A 22,597-nucleotide genomic window follows, 5' to 3' on the forward strand; every position below is an offset into this window, starting at 1 on the left:
AGAATCCGAAGCAGGCTCCAGACTCCGAGCTGTCAGAACAAAGGCCGATGCAGGGCTTGAACCCACAAACCGTGAGATCATGACCCGATCTGAAGTCACCCAACCAACTAAGCCACCCAGGCGCCCCAAGCTCCTATGAAAATTGATGGGAAGGATTTAGTGGAGAGTGAGGGATTGAATAAAAGGGAGAGAGGGGGTAATCTTCACCTAAGAAGACAGTGGACGCTGAGAGCCAGATGCTTGTGGAAGGATTGGCCTCACACACTTATCTGCTGATCTGTTCGACATAAATGTGTTGGGTAGCCCCTGGGTGTCAGGCACAGGTATACAGCAGTGCCAGGACAGACGAGGTCCCTGTTCTGATGGAGTTCCCACTTCAGTGGTGGGAGAAAGATAACAGGCAAGTACCTAAACGAACAGGTGATTCAGGCAGCAGTAAATGCCATGAAGAACATAGGCAGGATACTGTGATAGAGAGTAATGGAAAACATTCCTACTGGGCTGCAGGGAAGGTATCTGGGATCAAAGACATGTGAGTTAAGATTTGAGCAAGAAGGAGCCAGTCTTGAAGAGCATCCCAGACGCAGAGAACGTACAGCTAAAAGGTCATTGGGCTAATGTAAGCTTGTAGTATCTGTGGCACAAACAAAAGACCAGTGTGGATGGAACGGTAAAAAAAAAAAAAAAAAAAAAAAAAAAAAAAAAAAAAAGGATGCCCTCTGCTCAAGGAGGGTATCCCTTAGGTTGGGTTGAATGTGGAGTTTTACATGCATGTGAGTTGGGTAGATTGGTTGTGGGTGGTGGGACTGTGGATGTGTATATTGAGGGAGGTGGGGAGCCATCTTGTCTCCTCTGAGAACTGCTCACATGTGTCCTCTCTCCTCACAGCCTCCTGAGTGATGCCAGCCCAATGGTTCCTAATCTCCAGACTGGCCTTCCTGGTACTGCTGGGCACAGTCAGAGCAGGCCCTTTCTCTCCACGGTCCAATGTGACACTCCCAGCCCCACGCCCCCCTCCCCAGCCAGGAGGCCGCACAGTGGAGCCAATAGGGGGAAGCCCCTCTTCTCGGCTTTATGAGCACAATGTGGAAGGAGGGGAGAAGCAGGTGGTGTTTACCCACCGCATCAACCTGCCCCCTTCATCTGGCTGTGGTTGTCCCCCGGGCACGGAGCCCCCAGTCCCTGCTTCAGAGGTGCAGGCCCTGAAGGTCCGGTTAGAGATCCTGGAGGAGCTGGTGAAAGGCCTCAAGGAACAGTGCACTGGGACATGTTGTCCTGCCGCTGCCCAGGCTGGCACAGGTGAGCAGATGATGGTGCGAGGGGGCACAAAAAAAGAGGAAGGTGGGCAAGTGGGGCATCACTAGTCCCTAAAGGACCTTGGTATGAATTAGAAAAAGGCATCCCATCTTCCCCCTTGGGGGTGATGAGTGCAGCTGGGGGCACAAGTCGGAGAGAGCAGCGACCAGGCTTGATGTCAGCACCTCCCTCTCCTGTCCCCAAGCATATGCTGGGGCCTCCAGAAGCCACATGTATTGACTAGGAGCACCTGGACACAAAGATGACCTTATGAAACGAGCCTGGCCCTCCTGGCCAGGGGAGCACTGCATGGGCTCCATCTCTCTCCCCAGAGAGACTGAAGCCTGCCTCTCCCTCTTCCTCCAGGCCAGACAGACGTTCGTAGCCTCTGCAGTCTCCATGGCGTGTTTGACCTGAGCCGCTGTGCCTGCTCCTGTGAACCAGGCTGGGGTGGGCCCACCTGCTCAGACCCTACAGGCGCTGGGGTGCCCCCATCCTCCCCACCCTCAGGCTCCGGGTCCTGCCCAGATGACTGCAACGATCAGGGTCGCTGTGTCCGCGGGCGCTGCGTGTGCTTCCCTGGCTACAGCGGCCCCAGCTGCGGCTGGCCCTCCTGTCCCGGGGACTGCAACGGCCGCGGGCGCTGCGTGCAGGGCGTGTGCGTGTGCCGGGCTGGCTTCTCTGGCGACGACTGCAGCCTGCGCTCGTGCCCCCGGGGCTGCAGCCAGAGGGGGCGCTGCGAGGACGGGCGCTGCGTGTGCGACCCCGGCTACACTGGCGACGACTGTGGGAAGAGGAGCTGCCCTAGAGGTTGCAGCCAGAGGGGGCGCTGCGACAACGGACGCTGCGTGTGCGACCACGGCTACACCGGCGAGGACTGTGCGGTGAGGAGCTGCCCCCGGGGCTGCAGCCAGAGGGGCCGCTGCGAGGACGGGCGCTGCGTGTGCGACCCCGGCTACACCGGCGACGACTGCGGCTCGCGGAGCTGCCCGTGGGACTGTGGCGAGGGCGGGCGCTGCGTGGACGGCCGCTGTGTGTGCTGGCCTGGGTACGCGGGCGAGGACTGCGGCACCCGGACGTGCCCGCGAGACTGCCGGGGCCGCGGGCGCTGCGAGGACGGCGAATGCATCTGCGACGTAGGCTACAGCGGGGACGATTGCGGAGTGCGCAGCTGCCCGGGCGACTGCAACCAAAGGGGCCGCTGCGAGGACGGCCGCTGCGTGTGCTGGCCGGGGTACACGGGGCCTGACTGTGGCTCACGCGCCTGCCCCCGCGACTGTCGGGGCCGCGGGCGCTGCGAGAACGGCGTGTGCGTGTGCAACGCGGGCTACAGCGGCGAGGACTGCGGGGTGCGCAGCTGTCCCGGGGACTGTCGCGGCCGGGGCCGTTGCGAGAGTGGCCGCTGCGTGTGTTGGCCCGGGTATACAGGTCGAGACTGCGGCACGCGCGCCTGCCCCGGCGACTGTCGTGGGCGCGGCCGCTGCGTGGACGGCCGCTGCGTGTGCAACCCGGGCTTCTCGGGCGAGGACTGCGGGAGCCGTCGGTGCCCTGGGGACTGCCGCGGTCGCGGCCGCTGTGAGGACGGCGTGTGTGTGTGCAACGCGGGCTACGAGGGAGAGGACTGTGGCGTGCGCAGCTGCCCAGGAGGTTGCCACGGTCGCGGCCAGTGCCTGGACGGGCGCTGCGTGTGCGACGATGGCTACTCAGGCGAGGACTGCAGCGTAAGGCGGTGCCCGCGCGACTGCAGCCAGCACGGCCTGTGCCAGGACGGTGTGTGCACCTGTTGGGAGGGCTACGCAGGCGAGGACTGTGGCCTTCGTACCTGCCCCTCCAACTGCCACCAGCGCGGCCGCTGTGAGGACGGGCGCTGCGTGTGCGACTCGGGCTACACTGGGCCCTCCTGTGCCACCCGCACCTGCCCGGCAGACTGCCGGGGCCGTGGGCGCTGTGTGCAGGGAGCGTGCGTGTGCCACGTGGGCTATAGCGGCGAGGACTGTGGGCAGGAGGAGCCTCCCGCCAGCGCCTGCCCTGGGGGCTGTGGGCCCCGGGAACTGTGCCGTGCGGGCCAGTGTGTATGCGTCGAGGGCTTCCGAGGACCGGACTGCGCCATTCAGACGTGCCCCGGGGACTGCCGCGGCAGGGGAGAGTGTCGTGAGGGCAGCTGCGTCTGTCAAGATGGCTATGCAGGGGAGGACTGCGGGGAAGGTGAGCAGGCAGCCTTCCCCAATAGGATGGGTCAGGAACTGGGATCCAGAGCCCGTGGGAAGACCTGAGCCCGAGGCCTAGGAACCCAGGGACTGGAGAAAGTGTGAAGGAAGTCAGTTATTGGGGTTTGGGGTGGGGGGCAGTCATAGAAGACAGAGAGCCAGTGTCCACCAGGAGCAGCAGAACCATGGGGGCAGGGGGGTCCTGCAGGCAGGACCTGCTTTCAAATCTCTAATGGGCAGGTTGGAGCTCCTTTAGTTGCTTTTAGAGAGATTCTGTGTTCCCGGAGATTGGGGGGGGGGGGAGGTGAAGGAGACCCCAGGGCCTGTTGAGGCCTCTGCCAGCTTTGTCCCACCTCCAGAGAGGAGCAGGAACTGGGATCCATCTTTTGGTGTGACCCTGAGTAGGGGGGGGTGTAATAGGGGTAGGGGGTGAGGGGCTGCCTTAGGCTAACCACCTTCCCGTATCTCATTCTCCTGGGCAGAGGTGCCAGCCATCGAGGGCATGAGGATGCACCTCTTGGAGGAGACGACGGTTCGGACAGAGTGGACCCGGGCTCCTGGCACTGTGGATGCCTATGAAATTCAGTTCATTCCCACGGTGAGAGCCCAGCTGCAGGAGGAGGTTGAGTGGGCAGGCCTCGGGGGAGGGAGTTCTCACCTCAAGCAGGAAGTTCTAGGTAGTCAGGTGGCTAAGTTCCTGAAGCTCCTATGGAAGGCCTTCTCGTCCTACCGCACACTGGGTCCAGAAGGCCTCTGCAGCATCAGTTCACTGCTGCTGGAATACCTCTGGTGACAGTGAGCTCACTACTTCCAGAGGCTGTCCAGTCTGTTGTTGGTCATCACTGGTAGTTCTTTCTGTTGTTGCTGAATCTAAATCTGCCCCATTCTGACATCCATCCATTGGCCCTAGTTGGGCCTCCACCAGCATCAGAATGTTGCCATTGCTTTCCCCACGTCCTCTACCACAGGCTTTCAGGTATTTGGAAACATCAGTGATCACCACACTCTTCATTCTCTCCAGGCCAGACCCACTGGTCTCTTCACCCCTTTTCCCTAAGGCTTTGTTTCCCGAATCCCACAATTCCTGGGTTCCCTCCTCTAGTGCCTCGTACTTTTTGCATTTGCCCCCAAAATGTGGGGGCAAGGAGGAGTCCAGTAGTTCTCCTGGCTAACTCTGGAGACACGGGCACTTTTTTTCAGAGTCGGTGTGTATTAACTTGTGGTCACAAAAACTGTCAGCTGTTTTCAATCAAAACTGTTTTTAAGTAACTTTTATTATAAAGGTCATGTAGGCTCAGTGTAGAAACTTTAGAAAATGTAGATAAACACGGAAAAAAGGAAAGAAGAAAAGAAAAAAAAGGATAAAAAGATGACATTCAACTATATACACTTTCTCAGCCTAAATATAGGCCTCTGCATGTGGCTCTGTTCAGTGTTATCTTTTCTGGTTTGGGCCAAGCTGTCTAGGCTGTTGCAATAATTTGAGTCTGTGAACTGCTTCTCCCGCCTCCGTGTCATCAGTGCACTGCAAAGCATTCTTTCTCTGTCTCCTTCCAACTCGCTCTTAAAATATTTGGGGGCACCCTAAGGTCAAAGCCTCATGGCCTCTCATTAGAGACCTCCTTTTATGCAGATTGGGCTTTTATGATATGTTTGGCCTCCCAGCTCCAAATCATTTGACATCTCTACTGTCTAGCTCATGTTTTCCTGCATCTTCCCACAAATGCCATGGGTGAGTAGGCCATTTATCCTAATCTCTGCCTGGCCAGAACTCTGGAAGAATGAAAAACTCCCAGGGCCTAAACCCTAGGAAGGGTCAAGGACAGAAGGGACAGTTCAGAGGTGCTGGCTGTCAACCCTACCCTAATTGACCTGATCATTCTTTTTTTTTTTTTTTTTTTTTTTTTTGGCAAGGGAGGGGGAGAGGATGTTCATTCTAAGTCCTTTTGTTATAGCCGCAAGACCAGACCCCTGCCATGCTCTGTCTCTCCTTACTGTCTGGTAGAAACAGAGGCAGAAATCCCAGCTTTGCAGTGCAACCAGTACAGCTTAGATTTTTTCTTCTGTGAAGTGTTTTTGTTGTTGTTTTTTGTTATAAAAATAATATAATCACAAGACAAGAATTTGGCAACTAGAGGAAAAAGCAAATAATTCTTGGCTGCTTCACACTAAAACAAGCACTGTTAACATTTTTAAGTGTTGCTCCCACTCTCTTCTGTGTGCATATTATTTACATAGCTCTGATCTTGAGAGGATAGGACTTTTAAAAGGAACAACTTTCTTAAGCAACTGCAGGGAAAGAAGAATTAAACACTTGAGATAGAAGGGACTTGCAGGAAAGCTTTGTCCTCTGCTCTTAGTAAATACAAACCCATCCTCGGGTGTTTTCAAGAAGTGTTTCCAAGAAGTTTCCCAGCCAAAGCTCTAGGCTTCCTCCCTCACCATGGGGCCAGGTGAGGTCGAGCTGGCCTGGGTCCAGCTCAACTCATCTCTGGGTATGAACCTCTGTCACATTCTGGGTTCCCTTTGAGCCCGGTGTGGAGAATGCTCCTGTAAAGTTGGTCCCCGACACCTCTCTTGGACTCCACGTTAGCCTGTGCTACTGGCCTTCAGACTGCTTTCTAAGCTTTCTGTGGCTGGCCTCTGGAATCCTGCCTCTTGCCTTGGCCAGCGCTCTCTGCCCATTTCTGTTGGCACAGAGTATTGGTAGCTGGCTGTCCTCGGGCACTGCTATCTTCTTAGAAGCCTATCTCTACCTTATCCACTTCCTTTTCCAGAAGCACTCCATCGCAAAGCCCAGCCTCTGCTGTTGCTGGCAAAGGGACACACCTAGTCACTGGAATGGTTTTCAGAACGTGGAAGAAGAAACATTTCTCCTTCTCCATGCATACGTGGCATTGCTACTCTGACTCAGTGGTTCTCAAGGCATATTCCCGGGACCTGAAGCATTAGCATCACCCAGGAGGGAGCTTGTTACACATGCCAACGGGCAGACTCCAGCTCCAGAGCTACTGAATTAGGAGCTCTGGGCCTGGAGCCCAGTAACCTGCACTGTAACAAGCCCGCCGGGGGATTCTGATACACCCCAAGCCTGAGGGAGGACCACTAACTCAAGGAATGTTGCTATTTTGCAAAAGGCTGGTTCCTCTCTGAATGTGAGAGGAAGCATGAGGAAACTCAGGAAGGTGAGCCCTTGAAGAGGAGGGCCCAGCATTCTTGATTTGGCTGTATTCTGCAGCCTAGAAACTGGACTACACCACGCTTTCATTGGGACACCAGACCTCATGGCCTTAGAAAAGTTTGTGTTTGAGGTCTGGTCTGAAAGGTGGAAGATGGTGGGGGACACTCCAGCACCCAAGCAGGGTGGCACCCCCACCTGGAACCATGAAGTTGGTATCAGAAATAAGGTTAGAAACTCGCCAAGGACAGTGAAGCAGCAAGGGACGCCAGCATCTGGTAGAGCCTGTCTCAGACCAGGCAAATGAGAGAGGTCGATTAGACTGACAGTGGCACTTTCAGGGGACGATTCCCAAATTGATCTTAGCAGAGACTAAGAGGTGTCTAAAAGGTTCACGTAGGCAGTCTGAAGGGAGAAGGTGGTCTGAAGAACAAGATGGCTTGTCTTGCTGGAAGGACCAGACATCATCAGGGAGCACCCAAGGGCCGTGTGTGTGTGTGTGTGTGTGTGTGTGTGTGTGTGTGTGTGTTGTTGGGTTGGGGGAATAAGGGGAGAAAGAAAGAGAAAGAGAAAGTTCTAGGAAGGATGAGGACTTCACGGGTCTTCAGGTGAAGCCCATCCAAAGGCCTCCTAGACTGGGGTATCCTAGGGCAGGGTGAGTAGGAGAGGAGCAGGGGTCCTGTGTGCCCGGAAAAATTTTCAACCAACAAAACTCTGACAAAGCTTTCTTTCATCCTCAACCCAGAAATCTCTACGTGGCCTCTCATCTGGTTTTGTACTTTGCTATTTACTGTGTTGGTTTCCCCACAATTTTCTTGGTTTAGGAGAGTACCTTTTGAAATTTCCAATCCTACTTGGCTGGATGGAGGTGTCCTCATCATGGCCAACATAGCTAAACAGAACAGAGCGTCCTTATTAGCTGTCCTAGCTAGACAGCCCAGTGAAATTCGGGGCAGTTAGACTGCTCACAGATGTCCATTCCTCCTGTTTCCCCAGTGGCTGGCACTCCAGGAGACCCTTCTGGAGCTGGTATATTTCCTGTGGGGTCACCACAGATAATCATAATACCTTATGTGTGCACTTGGAGCAGTGGTTCACTCACAGGCATGTATACCACAGAGATTTGGGTAGAGATCTAATCAGCTTTAACATGAGCTGAGGACAGGGGACATGTCTTTCATCATGCCCGGCACAATGCCAGGTACAAAACTGGGAAACGTTTGTAAAGAATTTAGAGCAGGTGGACTTTGTTTTTGAGTGGCCTCCAACCCTGCTCAGGAGACCAGAGAAGTGCCTAATGCGTCATGACAAGGGTCACACCCACATTACCCAGCCAGGGGCGGGTGTCTGTGGGGAGGCTGAGGCTGGGGCAAATGTTGGGCAAGATACTTAATCCTTTTGTACCTTGGTTTCTTCATCTGTCCAATGGGAATAACATGATCTACCTCATACGGTTCTTATGAGGATTAAGTGAGTTGATATACGCAAGTTGCCTTGAATAGCACCTGGTACGGGCTAAGCATTTTATATATTATTTTATTTTATTTTATTTTATTTCATTTTATTTCATTTCATTTCATTTCATTTCATTTCATTTCATTTCATTTTTTGAGAGAGAGAGAGAGAGAAAGGGTGCAAGTGAGCAAAGATTAGAGAGGAAAAGAGAGAGAGAAGCAGGGCTTGAGCTCACCCGATGCGGGGCTCCATCTCATGAACCTGAGATCATGACCTGAGCTGAAGTCAGATACTTAATGACTGAGCCACCAGGTGCCCTGGGACTAAGCATTTTAGATGTGTTTGCTGCTACCACCACGCTCCCCAGCTGCACAGGACCAAGTTCTACACAATTCCGTGTTGACAGCAACTGGAGTTTGGAGAAAGAAGAGATAAGGAAGATTGGGCAGCAGGGGTGAGACTATCAGCCTTAAACCACCTGGTGCTCTCTTTCTTGCAGACAGAGGGGGTGAGCCCCCCATTCACAGCACGAGTACCCAGCTCTGCCTCAGCCTATGACCAGAGAGGACTGGCTCCTGGCCAGGAGTACCAGGTCACTGTCCGTGCCCTTCGAGGGACTAACTGGGGCCCTCCTGCTTCCAAGACCATCACCACCAGTGAGAGCTGGGGCTGAGGGAAGGGTCCTGGTTGGAGATTTGGATTTGAGAGGGGTGGCTGGGAATCTGTCCCCCAGGAAAGCAGAAGGGAGGAACTGGATGGTGACAGAGCTCTTGGAGTGAAAGCTGGTGACTGAAGAACTAGACTCCCACCTGATCCCTCTTCTCTCTAACCTGGCTAGTGATCGACGGCCCCCAGGACCTCCGAGTGGTGGCTGTGACACCAACCACACTGGAGCTCAGCTGGCTGCGACCCCAGGCTGAGGTGGACCGATTCGTGGTGTCCTATGTCAGTGCCGGCAACCAGAGGGTGCGGCTGGAGGTACCCCCTGAGGCAGATGGAACACTGCTGACCGACCTGATGCCAGGCGTGGAATATGTAGTGACTGTCACTGCAGAGCGGGGCCGGGCAGTAAGCTACCCGGCTTCTGTCAGGGCCAACACAGGTATGCCTGGCCAGGGGTTAGGGAAGGACCCAGTTTCTTTGTGGAGCAGCCCCTTCCTTGGGAGCCCATATCTAGGGTTCACAGGCTCCTCTGAATGCACCTGGGCAGGGCAGGGGTAGTCACAAATCACCTGCTGGGGACTTGCTCTGTAACTGGGGCACGGGAAGACAAAGCCCTAGGGTGCTTGGAGGCCTGTTGTAGGAAGGCTGCAGGTTGGAGTAAGGGGGGGGGGAGGGGGGAGGAACCTGCCCCATGGAGAGAAGCAGTAAATAGAAGATGATGTCTGACTCACGCAGATGGGGTAGATTTTGCTTGAAATTTAGACGCAGGCCTGTGCTCACAGTCGGTGGTCAGACCTTGTAGGGACTGGAATTGGGCAGATCAGAGATCCGCATTCCTGTTGACTTTAGGATTGGGGCTGGGGGGAATTTGGTCTCAGAGCAGTAATTTTCCACTAATCCTCAAGGTCTCTTAACAGATGGATATTTAATTTCTTTTCCTGTGACAGAGGGACGCCCACCTCGCTGTAGCTCACATTCTCTCCTCCCACTCCCCTTTCTCTCCTTCAGACACAGGGCCCCACCTGCTGGCTTCTCTCTTCTTTCTAGGGCAGCACAATGGCGGGCTTGGAGGGCGAGCGGGGAGGGGCTCCTGGGACACTGACTCCTTTCTCTGGTTCTCTTTCCAGGTGGGGCTGGGGCACGAGCAAGAGGCCTCTGGCTCCGGTTGGGGGCGGGGTGCGGGGGGGGGTAGTGCGGGGCTGCCATGGGGAGGAGCGCAGGGGCGGTGGGGAGGGGGGCTGCCACTGACCTGCTCTCCCCTTCCCCCTTTTTTGCCCCCGGCAGCACCCGGCCACTACAGTTACCCGGAGGTTCGCCCCCCAGCCCCGCCCCCCAAGCCCCGCCCCCGGCCTGCTCCGGCCCCGCGGCCCCCTCGGCCCTCACGTCCCGCTAGGCCCTCGCGGCCGGCGGAGGATGGGGAGGAGGAGCCTCGGCCTGGGCCTAGTCTGCCGCAGCCCCCCCGGCGGGCGTGGGGCAACCTGACCGCCGAGCTGGGCCGCTTCCGCGGCACCGTGCAAGACCTGGAGCGCCACCTGCGGGCTCATGGCTACCCACTGCGGGCCAACCAGACCTACGCGTCGGTGGCGCGCCACATCCACGAATACTTGCAGCGGCGTCGGGCGGCTGCCGCCCCCGTCGGCTCCCCGGCCCCCCCGCCCCGTCGCCCCCGCCCCACCGCCAGCCCCGACCCCGGCACCTGGAAGCGGGACTCCAACCAGGGCATCTACGGCCTCTCGCCCGAAGGCGTCGATCGGGTGGCTGCGCCCCGCCACCCCAAGCCCGAGGTCCTGGGCAGTTCCGCGGACGGCGCACTACTCGTATCCCTTGACGGGCTTCGCGGCCACTTCGAGCGCGTGGTGCTGCGCTGGCGGCCCCAGCCGCCAGCAGAGGGCCCCGGCGGGGAGCTGACTGTGCCGGGCACCACGCGCACCGTCAGCCTACCCGACCTCAGGCCCGGCACCACCTACCACGTGGAGGTCCACGGGGTGCGGGCAGGGCAGACCTCCAAGTCCTACGCCTTCATCACCACCACAGGTAGCATGGGCTGGGGCCGCGGGACCACCCATTCCCTGCCCAGCCTCACCTGCCTTTGGAGTCTGCATCCAAGAGTTCCTCCCACTGCCTCACTGCTCAGACTGCCACCCCACCCCCACCCACCACACTCCTCGGCCTTCAAGCCCTTCCCGGTCCAGGCTCCAGGGGACACCACAACAAAGCATGCCCTTCTGTGTTCCTAGAAGCCATCTCCACCCCAGGGCCCTCGGGCATACCGGGGGCCAGGGAGACCTGGTCTTTAAGGTTCCCCAGACACTTTGTCAGGATTGCCATCCTGGGCAAGGGAAGGGGCATTTAGGGGGATGGGAGGGTCTGCAAAAACTCACTGGAGCAGTTGGGGTGGGCACCGGAGTGAAACCAGCACTCCCCAACTCTGACTCACTGTAGTGAGGGTGGCAGAAGGCTGTGGTCAGCGGTTACTATTTTCCACAATTTGGCCTTGACCTCAAAGGGACACATGGGGACTGCGGCGTGGGGATGGCCTTGAAACCATCAGGCAGCTTGTGTCTGTGAGAGGTGAAACCACTGCTTCTTGAGCTGTCTTTCCAGACCTCCTGGCTCACTTCATGCTTGTCTCTTCCACAGGAACGATGCCGGGCTCAGGGGAGGGGTGCTCTCTGGCTGCCCTGGGGAGGGTTGTGGACCTGTTCTTCCCCCCTAGGGCCCAGATGCCACCTGAGCTGGATGTACCCCCCATACACACCCTCTTTTCCCTCTCTCCTCACTACCCACTCTCTACTTGCATCCGCCTTCCCTAACACCACATCTCCTCCTTTCTTCCAGGCTTCTCACTGCAGCACTAATGGAAGCCACGACCACCACCCAGTAGGGAAGGGGATGTACTTAGGGAAGGACATGGAAATCTGTGGGGCTGGGGGTCATAGGAGCCTTGTGAGGGGAGGGATGGCCAGATTTAGTTCTTTTATTTATTGCCTGCAGGTTTGTCTGTTTAAGAATGGGGTGGACAGGGGTGTTGGGAGGATGGGGCAGACCCTTGGAAGGATGAGGTGCTCCAGCGAGTGGACTCAGAAGCAGAAGAGGGAGGGTCTATAGGCTCTGAGAGGCTAGAAGGCAGAACCTGGGGGCTGGGATTTCCCTTCTTGCTCTCATTCTTGACTCCCTTGTTTTCTCTCCCTGCCCCTTCCCAGGGTCCTCTCCCTCAGGCCTCTTGGCGGCCACGGATGAGCCTCCTCCCTCAGGCCCTTCAACCACTCAAGGGGCCCGGGCCCCTGAACTACAGCAGCGCCCCCAGGAACTAGGAGAGTTGAGGGTGCTGGGCAAAGACAAGACAGGGCACCTCCGCGTCGCTTGGACTGCTCAGCCTGACACATTTGCCCACTTCCAGCTGCGCCTCCGGGTGCCCGAGGGGCCAGGGGCACATGAGGAACTACTGCCAGGGGACGTCCGCCAGGCTCTGGTGCCCTCACCACCTCCCGGCGTCCCCTATGAGCTGTCGCTTCGTGGGGTCCCCCCGGAGGGCGAGTCCTCTGCCCCTCTTATCTACCAAGGCATTATGGGTATATCCTAAACTCTGTTCAGATTAGTGTCCTGAGGGCGGGGGAGGGGCTGGGCCATCAGGGCTTCTGAGGTGGGAGAGGATTGAAGGGCAGCGCTGGTGTTTGGGTTGGAGTGGTAAAAGCAAACAAGAAGAGAAAAGGTTGGAGTTGAGGGTTCAGAGGAAAGAGGAATAGAAGGGGTCTTAGAACAATGACAAGGTGGGTAGGGAAGGGGAATAGCAGATGGGAGGAAGGTCAGAGGGTACGACAAGGAGTCAAGGAGAGAGGCTGTAGGCTTCTGGCTCTCCACCTGCAGCTTTCTTTGCCTGTGTCCTCCCCAATTCCTGGTCACCCCTCTGTCCCTCCCACCCCATAGATCTCTGTGGGTAGGTGTGGGAAGGCCTCTAGCCCTGAGGATACTGACCCTTAGCCCCCTCTTCCCCTTCTCTTCCCCACAGCCCCCGCCATCCCTTCACTGGGATGGTAGCCCACCACCCTGGGAGCCTGGCCTGAAGTGGACAGTGCTCCATGGTCCCATCAGCCAGTTTCTCCCGGGGATGGAAGTTCTTTAGCGTGGGGGACTCCACAGCCAGCAGGGCATCAGAGATGGGTGAGGTTTGTGAAAACAGTGAGGGATAGGGCCTGGGCTTCCCGACTCTCGTGTTCCCTCCTGGTCCCTCTTTACGGGACTAGGGTAAGTCGCTCTCCCTGCCACTCCAGATCAAGCTCAGCACTAGGAGAGAGGGTGGTGAGGGAGAGAAAAGTCCAAGTGGGTGGAGGAGTCTTCAGCTGCTCCAAAACAGCAATGAGGAGGTTCTGACTCAGGAAGAACCAGGGGGACCTGAAACTCCCTCAAAGGTCTTGGTATGGAGAGGGAGGGGCGGGGAGGCTAGCACAAGGGAAGGGCTAAAGTTCTCATTCCAGAACAGAGATGGCTGGCTACTCACAGAGGGCTGAGGGTAGGAAAATGGAAGCTTTGAGGGAGGGAGCTGTCCAGGAAGGAGGGACCTAATGGGCTGAGGAAAGGGAAGGAGACCAGGGACAAGGCAGGGGTTGAATCCACTTTTACTTTTGTTCCCCACATTCCAGACAGGGATGGGGCAAAGCCTGGGAAGCCCTTGGCCCCGCCACATCTGGGCGAGCTGACAGTGACTGGCATGGCCTCCAACTCCCTGCTCCTGCAATGGACGGTCCCTGAGGGCGAGTTCGACTCCTTCGTGATCCAGTACAAGGACAGGGACGGGCCCCAGGTTGTCCCTGTGGAGGGGTCCCAGCGCTCGGCCCTCATCACGAACCTGGACCTTGGCCGCAAGTACAAATTTGTGCTATATGGGCTCCTGGGCAAGAAGAGGCATGGCCCCCTGGTGGCTGAAGCCAAGATCTGTGAGTGAGAGCCTTCACACACACTCCTATGTCTGCCCCCGTGCAAAGTCTTGAAGGAGGTCTTCCCAGTGCTTTGGGAACTCCAGGAAGGCTTCCTGGAGGCAGTGGTGCCTGAGGTGAATCCCTAAGGGAAAATAGTGGCAGGTCAGGCAGAGAGGTTGAGGAGGGCAGTGCAGACAGAGGGAGCCATGGAGAATGAGGTGGCAGTGAGTGTGGCCCTGTACAATCTGTTTCCTCTGGATGGAGAGCAGGGTACCTGGAGAGCTGAAGGGACTGGTCTTGTGTGTCTGACTGAGGAGCTTGGCACTCATTTGAGGGCCCCAGGGGGCCTCTGAAGGGTTTTAAGTGGGAGTGACATGATTTCATGCTTATCTTACAAATAACACTGAGGCCGCTGCAGAGAATAGCTGGAGAAGTGAGTTAAGAGCCAGCAGGAAATGATGCTGGTCTGGCTGGAAGGGTGGCAGTGAGGCTGGGTGTGGGAGGTGAAGGATGATGAGGAGGCCCAAGAACTCCCATGTTCTAGATCAGACAGTTCCATTCCCTGAGGCAAGGGACAGCAGAGGTGAGGAACAGCACAGCGTGAGCATTTAACTGTCAAATGTGTTTAAGATGTTCTCAGTGCGTCATCACACTTACTGCCTACAGCAGCCCCATGAGACATGCCCGTTTATGGATGAGGAGAGTCAAGGCACTGAGAGGGAGAGGGCACTCAAGCAGAAAGTGGTGGGCTGAGGGGTTATCTCTGCTGCCCTCACAGGTCTGGAGGGCAGAGAGAAGGCCTGAAGAGGGTGCTTGGGTGTCCTCAGTGCCAATGGGCAGGAGCCAGAGTGAGGTTGTAGGGGGAGAAGAGATGGGGCGGCTGGAACCCTGGAGATGGACAGCACTCAGGGCCTGAGCAGAGAAAGAGGAGTGTGCAAGGTAGCCCAAGGAGGTGATCTGGGGAGAGGGGCACGGCCAGAGAGAGTGGTGTCCTGGATGCCAAAATCAAGGGTGTGGCCAGACATGTCAGATTCCATAAGAGTGATTCAGGGCTACAGAGTGTCCGCAGGACTTAGCAATGGCGAGGCCACCACTGACCCCGGGGAGAGCTGCCAGTGGAAGGTGGAGCCGGATTGAGAGGGTGATGGAGGTGCGGACATGGCTACAACCAGTATAGACGTCTCTTTCTGGAATCTGGGCAAGGAAGAGAGAGCAAGCAGGGAGGGTGGAAGCTGGAGAGAGCTAGCAACTGAGAGGAGGAGCTCCTGTCAATGCTGAGGGCACAGTGGCAGGGAGTGAGGGGTTGGTGGTGCGGTGTGAGAAAGGAGGAAGTGGGGCCCAGAGCACAGGTGTGGAAGGCTCTCCCACAGTAAAACGCTCCAAAGATCGCACTTCCCTCTCTTGGAGGAGAGAGCAGCTAGTAGTTAAGCCTGGAAGCAGTAGAGATTGTCCTGGAAGGCTTCCCTGGCTACGGAGACACAGAAAGGGATGGCTGGGCTCCCTTCTCTCTGAAGTCCGTCACTAGGCTGCGGATAGATTCAGGGCCGCACTAGTCCATGAGGTGCTTCTGTGCCATTTAGAAGAAGGCACCCCTTCTCTAGGTGAGCGTAGCCCCATGCCAGGGCACACAGCTTGGCAAGGAGAGGCTGGCTGAATTTTAGTCTCTTGGTCCTCCCTCAGCCATGCGCCTTTGTGCAGGGAACAGCCTGCACAACCTCACCCAGCATCCCAATGTGGGAGATGGATCTCCCTTCTCCTTTGACCTGTGTTCCTCCTTTTTCTCTACCCCTCCTCCCAGTGCCTCAGAGTGATCCCAGCCCAGTGACTCCACCCCGCCTGGGAAAGCTGTGGGTGACAGATCCCACCCCAGATTCACTGCACCTCTCTTGGACTGTCCCTGAGGGCCAGTTTGACTCCTTCGTAGTCCAATACAGGGACAGGAACGGACAGCCCCAGCTGGTGCCCGTGGAAGGGCCTGAGCGCTCGGTCATTGTCTCCTCCCTGGACCCTGACCACAAGTACAGATTCACTCTGTTTGGGATTGCCAACAAGAAGCGGCACGGCCCCCTCACAGCTGATGGCACCACAGGTGAGGGGCAACTACCTAAGCTCCCCCGTGACCCCTCCCAGCCTTCCACACCCTTGCCCTCAGCCAGGAACCAGCTGGGGCCTCCCAGTGAGATGGCGGACTCTGAATCCTGGCCCCACTCCCAGGCTGAGGGATAGCCAGCCTCCCCTGTACTGCTGGGTCCCTTCCATCCCATTCAGCTGTTCCCCGAGGCCCAGAAGATGTATCATACCCTGGCTCTGCCAGACTTCCCAGGAGTTCAGCACTCATGCTGATTGATTAGTGACCCACCCTCCAGGTATGACAACCCCTCCAAACCCCAAACACCAATCTGGGGCTGCCAGTATAGCCCTCAATGGATCCTCTTATTTACAGCCTCAGAGAAGAGAGAGGAGCTCCTCCACCCAGAGTCCCCAGAGCGGCCCCTGCTGGGGGAACTGATGGTGACTCATGCGACCCCAGACTCCCTGCGCCTGTCCTGGACAGTGACCCAGGGCTCCTTCGACTCCTTCATGGTCCAGTACAAGGACGCGCAGGGGCAGTCCCAGGCAGTGCCCGTCAGGGGTGATGAGAATGAGGTCACCATTCCTGGCCTGGAGTCGCACCGGAAGTATAAGATGAACCTCTATGGGCTTCATGGCAGGCAGCGTGTGGGGCCTGTGTCTGTGGTGGCCGTCACAGGTGAGTCAGGGCCACACAGGCCTCCGTCCACTGCCAGCCCCCGGTCCTCTGGGCAGGACCTGGCCCCGGGACTCCTTCGTACTTCTCTCCACCTTCTCTTTCTGGGCTCCAGTTCTGCCAAGCCTCTACCCTGGACTTCCCCACATCCCAGGACTTCTCACCCAGCCAGCAGCCCCTGACCTTCTCCTCAGCCCTGCTTCTCCATCTCCAAGAACCAGCCTCATTTTTCCCATTCCGAATGCCTGGAATCATCCCTCCGCCCCAGGCTGTCCTCCCCACAGATATCCTCAGCCACTGTGTTCCTTCCCCTATCATGGCCTGGCTTGGGGTGCTGTCATTTCTGAGCTTCTGTTGCGGGCTCCCTGCACCTTCCGGCCATTGCTTGCCCTGTTCAGAGCTGGCGGATCCAGGGGACAAGAGTCCCATGTTTCCCATGTTTCTGGCATGAAAAGGCCTCTTCCCAGGCCCCCACATCCCTGGTTCCCAGCCACCTTGGAGCAGGGCAAAGGGCTCCCTCTCAGTCCCCCTACTTGTCCTCATTCTCCCACCTGTCCAGCCCCCCCACCCGCCGCCCTGGGTCAGCACCATTTCTGTGGTTTTGTAGCATCATGGGTGGGAGCATGGGCTCTGGATCCAACTGCCTGGATTTTAATCCTAGCTCTACAGTTTATTCCCTATGGGACCTTGCACAAATTACTAAATCTCTTTGTACCTCAGGTGGGTCACTTATGTGTACCTTATAACGGTCACTGCTGCTTCACACAGTCATTAGAATTAAATCAGTTAACGTACAAACATACATACTTAGAACAGTGCCTGGCACATCGAAACCTATAAGAATGAGCTGCTAGGGGCATGCCTGGGTGGCTCAGTCAGTTAAACATCCGACTTTGGCTTGGGTCATCATCTCATGGTCTGTGGGTTCGAGCCCTGCATCAGGCTCTGTGCTGACAGCTCAGAGCTTGCAGCCTGCTTCAGATGCTGTCTTCCCCTCTCTCTCTGCTCCTCCCCTGCTCTCTCCCTCTCTCTCTCTCTCAAAATAAATAAACATTTAAAAATTAAAAAAAAAAAAGAATGAGCTGCTATTTCTCCCTGATTCTCTCCCTTCCCAGTATCCTTTTTTGTCTCCTTTATCTCCCTAACTTCCCCATTGTTGCCTCCTCCCTCTTCAATCTCCTGTCCCCTGAGTAATACCCTGTGGATCAGGGAGTGGGTTACAGAAGCCAGTCTCCCGTCTCCATGGAGCCTCAGCAGAGACCTAGTTGCCAGACAGTGGATAGGTACCCTCAGGGCTGTGATTCTAGACCCCGCCAGGGAAGAGCATGGCCCTCCCTAGCCTTCTACCCCGAATCTTTCTCCCACTCTTGTCTGAAGTAGAAGGAGGGACAGGACTGTCCAGGAAGGCCCTAGCCAAGGTATATTCTGTCTGGTGTCTTGGTAAGTGGGGTGGGGCAGCTGGAAAGCCCTAGGGAGGTGCTGGAGCTGAAAGGGAAGAAGGCAAATGTGAAGACACCTTACTGCCCCCTCGATTTCAGCACTGTCAGAGGACATGGGAGAAAGTTCCCCAGAATTTCCTTTCTTCCCATCTCAGCTCTTTTCTCAGACTGCGGTCGGTGGGGGTGGGGGTGGGAGTGGGGGTGGGGAACACCCACCCCCACTCCCACCCCCACCCGCACAGAATCCACCAGTACAATTCCTGCCAGCAGTACCTATAGGGTTCAGGGGCCTGTCTCAACTCTCTCCAATGAGTTACTGAATGGCTGATACAAATGCTACCCGAACCCCAAAGCCTATGGCTTGAGGACTTTATTTGCTGGATATACTTGATTGTCATAATTCGCCAACAAAGCAAGTTAGGCTGTAAGTCTGTATCCTCATCTCTTCTCTCAGCCCCCCAGCAGGTTGTGGAGGAGACACCCAGCCCCACCGAGGTGGAGGAGACCCCCAGCCCCACAGAGCCCAGCACAGAGGCCCCAGAGTCCCCCGAGGAGCCCCTGCTGGGGGAGCTGACAGTGACAGGATCATCCCCAGACTCGCTGAGCCTCTCGTGGACCGTCCCCCAGGGCCACTTCGACTCCTTCACTGTCCAGTACAAGGACAGGGACGGGCGGCCCCAGGTGGTGCGTGCTGGGGGTGAGGAGAGTGAGGTCACCGTCGGGGGCCTGGAGCCGGGGCGCAAGTACAAGATGCACCTGTATGGCCTGCACAGGGGGCAGCGCTGGGGCCCTGTGTCCACCGTGGGCGTGACTGGTGAGTGAGAGCTGGGGCCTGCTTCCTTTTCCTCCCACCAGTGGCCCCCAGCCTTCCTGTGGCCATTGCTCTCCCTTGCTGCAGTGGTAGTATGACCCCTTGCCCCCACCACCTCCTCCTACCCCGCCCCTTACCAAGGGAGGACCTAAAAAGAGCAGTTCGCCAGGGACTGGGCTATAACCAGCTTTGTGACCTTTAACAATTTTAAATTTTCTGTGCCTGTTTCCTCTTGTGTAAAATGAGGACAGTAACAGCCGCCCACAGAATTGTAGTGAGGATTAAATGAGTTAACAGACATGAAGCACTAAGAAAGGGCAGGCACAGAGTACACATGCTGCCAGTGTTGCCACAAAGATGATTATAATTATCCTGAGTCTGGGGTTTGCTCTGTCCTCTATGGCTGGTTTAGCTGCTTAGGTGGTCAGATGTGCATGAGGCATTGGGCCTCTCCATCAGTAGCTGGAAACTTTCTTTACCACTCATCCAGTGAGTGACTTTGAAGCAAAGAGGGACATCCGTTCCACTCCCTGCCTCGGGCCCAGGTTGGGGCCACCTGGGCACCACAGAGGAAGCAGCCTGGGGAATCCCTCCAGGGCCTCAGCAGCTGGGGACCAGAACCAAGGCAGACCTCTGGGACTTGGCTATTCTGCTGACTTGCCCACCTCGGTCACAGGAAGGGGTCTCTCTTTTCCCTTTGCTCACTGAAACAGACACACCTTTTTCAAAACAACTTTTAGTATAAGGAGAAAGATTAAACACTTAAAAGCAGAAAAACAAGTTTTCAGAGCATGGTTTCTGTACTCCCACGAAGCCCAACCTTACAGTGACTTGGCTGGCTTAGTTTACAGAACCTTCTACTCCTAATTTCTTTTTGTTCTTCAGTTAGCTCCATTATCAGAGTAGGAAAAGTGATGGGTAGCTGGAGCCTGCTGAGCTGACCAAGGGGCTGTGCCTGGCATAAAGCACATGCTGTACCACTGCCAGGAGAAAATATGTACACAGCCTATTAGAAACATTTCTAGGGACCTCTGGGTGGCTCAGTCAGTTAAGTGTGTGACTCTTGATCTCAGCTCAGGTCTTGATCTCAGGGTCATGAATTTGAGCCCTGCATTGAGCTCTGTGCTGGGCATGAGGCCTACTGGAAGGAAGGAAGGAAGGAAGGAAGGAAGGAAGGAAGGAAAGAAAGAAAAAAAGAAAGAAAGAAAAAAGAAAAAGCGAGGGAGGGAGGAAGAAAAAGAAAGGAAAGAAAGAGGAAGGGAGGGAGGAAGGGAGGGAGGAAGGAAGGAAGGAAGGAAAGAAGGAAGGAAGGACAGAAAGGAGAGACAGTGAGAGAGGGAAGGAGGAAGGAAGGAAGAAAAGAGAAGGAAGGAAGAAAAGAAACATTTCTAAATTAGAAAAAGATTACGTCAAATGCAGCATGGTACTGCCATGCCCATGGGTAGTTGTAGTTCTACCTTTTCCAGGTAAGCCAAGCCACAACAGTAAGGCTTATTTGACAGTGAGGGACAGTTTCTCTTCCTTACAGAAAGAAGTACAGACAGGGCACAAATGAGCAGGCAATGGATGCTACAGGACCTATCAGAGCTAGAAGGAACATGAAATACAATACCAGCTCTCATACCTGGTACTGAGTAGATGCAGCCACTCCCACCCACCTTAAGCTGCCTTCAGCCCTGCCCTCCCCGCTCAGAATCATTTCTGTCTTTCTGAGGCCTCACCAACGGCCCATTTTTAAAGCAGGTTTTATCTGTCTGGAGCTTAGTCTTATCCTCCTGCAGACGCCAGAGAAAACAGCTCTTGGGAACCACACCCAGCAGCCTCCTCCACTGTTTTACTTCTTGGGACCACCTTCCAGGTTTGGTCACTATTGAGGAATGCCGCCCACACTCAGCTGATTCTGGGGCAGTGGGGACCAACAGGTTCTGAGCTCGGCCTTTCCCAGCAGAGTCGTGCAGACCACTCAGTAATTTAGCAAGCATTTGTGGAGCACCCACAGTGTGCCAGGGCCTGGGGACACAGCCGTGAGCAAGGCTAAGCCCCTGCCCATGGAGCTCACATTCTAGCAGAGGGAAACAGACACCAAACTGCACAAATCTGTCAGCGCTACTGAACGTGACAGTGATTAGCCCTGGAGAGAAAAGCCAAGTCCAGCAGGCGAGACGGTGAATGGGTAGAAAGGGGGTAGGAAATGGCCTCTCTAAGGGAAGACCTGAAGGAGGGAGAGGACAAGGCACGCGGGCCTTTGGGAAGAAGATCCAGGGCAGAGGGAAAGTGCCCTGGCCATTTGTGGGCAAGCCAGGAATGTTTGGAATGGGGGGAGGGGGATATGTGAGAGATGATCAATCACTTGGGACCTCAGAGGCTTTTGCCCTGAGTGAGATGGAAGTCATTTTGGGAACAGGCTCTGACTAACATTGATCGGAGGCAGGATGAGGATGGAGGAGGGAGATGATTTAGGAGACCCTGGTAGTCCAGTAAGAGCCGGTGGCACTTGGTGCTTGGGGATGGAGGCAGCAGGGCGGAGTTAGTGAGGGGGCATCAGCTGCTGAAGGGGACAATAGAACTTCCTCACAGGCTAGATGTGGGGTGTGAGAGGACTCGGACAATGCCCAGGATGAAGTTGTGGCTTTGCCAAGGTGGGGAGGCTGTGGACTGAGCAGTTGTGTGTGGGGGGGAGTCTCTGAGCCCGGTTTTGGACTTAATGAGTTTGAGACACAGACCAGGCACCCAACGAAGATGCCAGGCAAACACTGAGTCTGCAGGTCCCGGGAGAGGGGACTTGGAGCACTGACGCACAAGGGAAGTTCAGCCACTTTACCAGGGTCTCAGTGATGGTGCACACCCCTCCCCAGCCCCAGCACAGCCCTAGATCCTGGCAGGGACTGAGTGAGGGGTTGTGGCCAGACAGATGTTGCCAAAGTAGTGTAGTTTTAATCAGAACCACCTCGTGGACGCCACAAAAACAACAGACATAACTACTAACAAGGGAAAGAGGGGCTTTTCCTAACGGTCTCCCACCGTCTCTGTCAGCTCCACAACCGGAAGAGACTCCAGCCACGGAGCCCCCCCTGGAGCCACACCTGGGAGAGCTGACAGTGACAGATGTGACCCCCAACTCCGTGGGCCTCGCATGGACAGTCCCAGAGGGCCAGTTTGACTCCTTCATGGTCCAGTACAAGGACAAGGACGGGCAGCCCCAGGTGGTGCCTGTGGCCTCAGACCGGCGTGAGGTCACCATCCCCGGCCTGGAGCCTGCACGCAAATACAAGATGAACTTCTATGGGCTACATGGTGGCCAGCGTGTGGGCCCCCTCTCTGTGGTAGCTGTGACCGGTGAGTGAGCAGGGATGAGGCAGTCCCCATCCCTGGTTACCCAGAATCCTCCCCACCCCACAACCCTCTCTGAGATCCTGCCTCAGTGGCTTCCACAGGTCCTTCCTGAGGTCACAGGCACCTTACTCTGTTCCCTGGCCCCTTGGCGTCTTCCCCAGCTGGAACCTTCCCTGCCCTCCCAGTCCCCATCTCCATTCTGCCCTTTCCCCCAGGCAGGAATGTCTTGCTTCCGTTTGATCTAAATCCAGTTGCAGACTGTTTGTCTCCCCTGATTGCCCACAGTTGTTCCCTTCCTTTCTCTTTACAACCCTGCTGTGACCTGGACACAGCTGCCACCTTCCCCTGATGTCCTTTTTTTCTAGTTGAGCTTAAATGGCACGCATTCCTTGAATCTCCTCTCAGAGGCCCTTAGCACCCTGGGTGCTATAGCCTGCCTTCCTCCCAGAAGTGGCCCTTGCTCTTAGCACAGGTTGCCGCCGTTTCTTCTGCCAGTGTCTGGTGAAACCCATGGACTCCTCTCAGAGCAGTGTTTTATTATCTTTTTTAAATT

At 56.1% G+C, this 22,597-nt stretch overlaps 1 protein-coding gene across 1 annotated transcript in view; it reads left to right on the forward strand.

The window, feature by feature from the left end:
• The first annotated feature begins 899 nt into the window (after positions 1-899).
• TNXB (tenascin XB) overlaps positions 900-22,597 on the forward strand; it is a 47,261-nt gene continuing 25,563 nt past the window's right edge. The window contains exons 1-12 of the mRNA XM_047101946.1: positions 900-1,299; positions 1,663-3,501; positions 3,986-4,101; positions 8,636-8,792; positions 8,975-9,238; positions 10,084-10,833; positions 12,003-12,371; positions 13,440-13,733; positions 15,514-15,804; positions 16,159-16,464; positions 18,355-18,714; positions 21,745-22,047. Coding sequence (XP_046957902.1) covers positions 900-1,299; positions 1,663-3,501; positions 3,986-4,101; positions 8,636-8,792; positions 8,975-9,238; positions 10,084-10,833; positions 12,003-12,371; positions 13,440-13,733; positions 15,514-15,804; positions 16,159-16,464; positions 18,355-18,714; positions 21,745-22,047 — 5,449 coding nt within the window. The remainder of the gene's footprint in view (positions 1,300-1,662; positions 3,502-3,985; positions 4,102-8,635; positions 8,793-8,974; positions 9,239-10,083; positions 10,834-12,002; positions 12,372-13,439; positions 13,734-15,513; positions 15,805-16,158; positions 16,465-18,354; positions 18,715-21,744; positions 22,048-22,597) is intronic.

This window comes from Lynx rufus, unplaced genomic scaffold (genome assembly GCF_022079265.1).
Source record: "Lynx rufus isolate CCGP_SWC_20201006 ecotype Redwood Valley unplaced genomic scaffold, mLynRuf1.p SCAF_6, whole genome shotgun sequence".
In the NCBI taxonomy this organism is placed as follows: domain Eukaryota; kingdom Metazoa; phylum Chordata; class Mammalia; order Carnivora; family Felidae; genus Lynx; species Lynx rufus.